General features: G+C 44.8%; 1 protein-coding gene across 1 annotated transcript; it reads left to right on the top strand.

The window, feature by feature from the left end:
• The first annotated feature begins 1488 nt into the window (after positions 1–1488).
• On the top strand, positions 1489–3478 carry LOC103277378 (spindlin-2B-like). Its single transcript, XM_021707419.1, is given in 3 exon segments — positions 1489–1963; positions 2410–3015; positions 3018–3478. Coding segments are annotated over 3 exon segments (912 nt in total). The 5' UTR covers positions 1489–1830; the 3' UTR covers positions 3191–3478.
• Positions 3479–4190: the final 712 nt, after the last annotated feature.

Genomic DNA, 4190 nt, shown 5'->3' with positions numbered 1-4190 from the left:
CTATAAATATGTACAAATAGTATGTTTTCATAAAAATTAAACAAAAAGTTTCTGTTAACAAAAAAAAAAGCTTTCAGCCACTATATATGAATAAGGAAGCATATGCCTTTCAAAGTTGCTGACATCCATATTATACCATAAGTTTTAGGATAAAAGTGACATTAGAAAGAAAATAGTAAGCTAAGAAAACTAGTTTTTTGTTGACATCAATGAGTGTATTTATTTGCTAAGGTCGACATAATAAATAGCCTTTACTGAGTGAATTAAACAACAGAAATTTACTTTCTCTCACTTCTGAAAGCTATATGTCAAAGATCAAAGTATAAGCAGGGTTGATTTTTTTTTCTAGAGAATGTCTTCTGGCTTGTAGATGGCCATTTTCTCCTCTGACTTTACACTGTCTCTCCACTGTGTATATCCGTGCCTTAATTGCCTCCTCAGTCATATTGGATTAGGTCTTACACATGTGACTGCATTTTACCTTAATTATCCCTTTAAAGGTTCTATCTCCATAAACAGGCACATTCTAAGGTACTTGGGACTAGGGCTTCAAGATATAAATCTTAAGGAGACACAATACAGCCCATAACACTGAACACCTAGATTAAGATTAACCTAAAAGCCATTAAAAGTTTCAAATACATTAGCCAATATATACTTTTTATAGTACACGAATTTAAGTCTGTTTTCCTATTACATGTAACTGGAAAAACCTTACATGATATAGTTCCCTAATTTTGTTTATTATGTTCAGAATTATAGAACAGTGCACAAAAATATTAAGTAACAAAAAAGAATACAAGCAAGATGCAAAATGATATCGCTTCATGCAAAAGTCAATAAGGTTTGTTAGAAATTATAATCACATACAAGAACAACTCTTCAGGCTTAAAACAAGCCACTATTTCAAAGCTAGCCCTCCAACTCTAAAATGTGCATACAAACTGCTTTGGAAAACCACCTAATATGTGTATTAGTGAGTGTGCATACACACACACACACATATATAGAGAGAGAGACACAGAGAGAGAGAAAGAATTATACTTGTGTGTGAAGTGATGGGATAGAGCTGTGTGTTTCCAGTAATGTGCCAATGGATATAAATTTCTTTAAATGCATATAAAATGTATATTTGTATATGTGTGCATGCTTATTATTCTATAAACATAATGAATTTATGAATCCATATATGTATAAATAAGATATTTTTGTGTTAATTCGTTTGTATGGAAAGAATGTGAGGAATGTCTGAAAGATGGAAAACAGATGGAGCAAGAGAGCTAAGGGGAGGAGCTAGGAAGCTTGAGGGATACAGTTAGGGAGGAAGAGAGAAAGAGCCACCTACAGGTTACATCGGTCTGAATTTTGGAAAGGGATAAAGGAGCCCAGAAGGGCCTCCAGGAAAAGAAAGACAAACCTGCACTGTGCTGAGAAAGACGGAGCGGCCTTAATGAAAACTGGAAACTAGGCTCGAGTCCTGCAAGAGAGTGGAAGGAGACGGCGGCGACGGTAGCAGCGGATGGTGAAAGCCCTATGAAGCAGAGGGGTAACCGGCACCACAGACAGGGAGGCGGAAGGCTAGCGAGCAGAGCACTGGGGACGCTGCCGCCATCCTATTTGCCTGCCTCGCCGCACTCCTAGACACACTTCTCGCCTGCAGATCCTACCTTGCCAGCTCTTGCAAGCACTCGCTTGGCTGGTCGCCAGCTAACTATCCTTCCACAGAGGCTCATAGCGGAGGCAGAGGCGAAGTGTCCGATTTGAACACGTGAGGCCCGCGATCCCCAGCGGTGGACGCCAGGCAGGGCAAAGCCATTGCTGGGCGCCAGAATGGAGAGGGGGGATGGGAAGGAATCCAGCAAAAGACATGGGGGGAGGTGGACGCGAGGCAACGGTGGGGTGGGGGAATGCGGTGGGCAGCAGGAGAGAGGGGTGGCATTAGGAGCCAGACAAGGATCTGAAGGTGAGCGCGGGGAAGCAAGGGCGGTGGGGACCGGGGAAGCGGGTGAAATAAGCAGGGGACTTGTGGGCAGCAGGCTGGGGCGCTCAGGCAGGAGGGCAGTGAGTGCCGGTCAGGGTGGTGGAGGGATAGACGCTTTGCAGATTAGGACAGAATGCCAGTGGCAATAAGGGGGGAAGGGCAGTGGACGCTGAGCAAGGAGGAGGTATCCCACCCCCTTCTGCAGAGTTTCTGACCCCAGCCGGTTCTACCTCCACTCCAGCCCTTCCTCACAGCCCAAAGGAACCTAAGAGAGGGAGCACTGCAGGCACAAAGCCAGGATTTCCAGCATTGCTGCCAGACTCAAAGGGGAAATTTGAGCACTGGCACAGGGTTCATAGAGACATGGCTATAGGAAAAAAGTTCACCTTATGGCATGCTGTATGTTTCTATCCTCTCTCCTCCCCCAGCAGGCATGAAGACCCCCAATGCACAGGAGGCAGAAGGGCAACAAACCAGGGCAGCTGCGGGACGGGGCACTGGGTCTGCAAACATGACAAAGAAAAAAGCCTCCCAAAAGAAGCAGAGGGGCAGACCTTCCTCCCAGCCCCGTAGGAACATCGTGGGCTGCAGAATTTCTCACGGATGGAAGGAAGGAGATGAGCCCATCACCCAGTGGAAAGGAACCGTTCTGGATCAGGTGCCTATAAACCCCTCTCTTTATCTGGTGAAATACGATGGAATTGACTGTGTCTATGGACTGGAACTTCACAAAGATGAGAGGGTCTTGTCTCTTAAAATTCTTTCCGACAGGGTGGCATCATCTCAAGTTAGTGATGCCAACCTTGCAAATACCATAATTGGCAAAGCAGTGGAACACATGTTTGAGGGTGAGCATGGTTCTAAGGATGAATGGAGGGGGATGGTCTTAGCCCAAGCACCTATCATGAAAGCCTGGTTTTATATCACCTACGAGAAAGATCCTGTCTTGTACATGTACCAGCTTCTAGATGATTATAAAGAAGGTGACCTCCGCATCATGCCAGAGTCCAGTGAGTCTCCTCCAGCAGAGAGAGAGCAGGAGGAGTTGTAGATGGCCTGATAGGTAAGCATGTAGAATATACCAAAGAAGATGGCTCCAAAAGGATTGGCATGGTCATTCACCAAGTGGAAGCTAAGCCCTCTGTGTATTTCATCAAGTTTGATGATGATTTCCATATCTATGTCTATGATTTGGTGAAAAAGTCCTAACTGTTAAGGTAAAATTTGCCACTTTTGTGGGAAACCAAATGTATAATTTGTAGACACTTTGAAAATGTTTCTTTTCAGTGTATTGAAAGCTTAAGGGTCCCTGATAACCCCACATCTTTGCCAGCATAACTGTTGTTTTGTTCTAAAAATACAAATTTATGTGGACATGACATGCTGTGTGTAAACACTTTGTCTTGTTGAAAAGATTGGGTGTGTTTGGTGGAAGGGGCATGAAAGAAGGAACCGTTGTCAATTCCAGCTGTGAATAAAGTTCAGCTAGACTCATAATCAGTCATCTAAAAGTGGCATGGTACATAGCTGTTCTGGTCTGGAGGTGGGATAGGGGAAGGTACTAGGGGTTGGCTGCAGGGGAAAGGAAAGGGGAGGTGACAGCTTAGGAAGAGGTGGGGGAAAACCAAAAGGGAGAGGCTCCCTGGGGGAGAGGATGAGCTATAAGGAGGACACATCCAACTGAGAAAGGAGAGTGAGATCTGGGAGCTTAGAGGAAAACAGAATAAATTGAGTGGAGAGGAACACAAAGCAGCTTAGAGGAAGTCCAGAGTAAAGGGAAGAAAGAGCAAGTTGACAGGGATCTGAGGAGAGGCTAAGGAATACACAAAGAGAGGGATTATAAGGGATGTGAAAGAAGGGGAGGGACACTGAGGAAGAAGGAATTCAAAGAAAAAAGTGGGGAGTGGGGCCCACGAGGGGTGGGAAGGCCCAGGAAAAAGTTGGACTTCTGGCATTATCCACATTACTCTTCCTAGCTCTATGCACAAAGGAAGTGGCATCTGTCAAAGAAGGCAGGTGCACTGGAGCTTTCCTAGAAGGGCATTTTGATAGAGTTGACTCAGTCGAGTTAAGCAGGCGCCAACTTTATACCGATAAGGTTTTTTGTTTGTTTGTTTGTTTGTTTCTGTGAGTCCATGCCACTCCTGCCCAGCAGAGGCCCAACCCTCATTCTAAAGACACTAATATGGTGTTCCATAAGTGTTGAGCT

This window comes from Carlito syrichta, unplaced genomic scaffold (genome assembly GCF_000164805.1).
Source record: "Carlito syrichta isolate Samal-C Ts95f unplaced genomic scaffold, Tarsius_syrichta-2.0.1 Scaffold317528, whole genome shotgun sequence".
NCBI classification, from domain to species: domain Eukaryota; kingdom Metazoa; phylum Chordata; class Mammalia; order Primates; family Tarsiidae; genus Carlito; species Carlito syrichta.
Note: the sequence above shows the minus strand (reverse complement) of the source record. Positions and strands in the feature narration are given on the sequence as shown.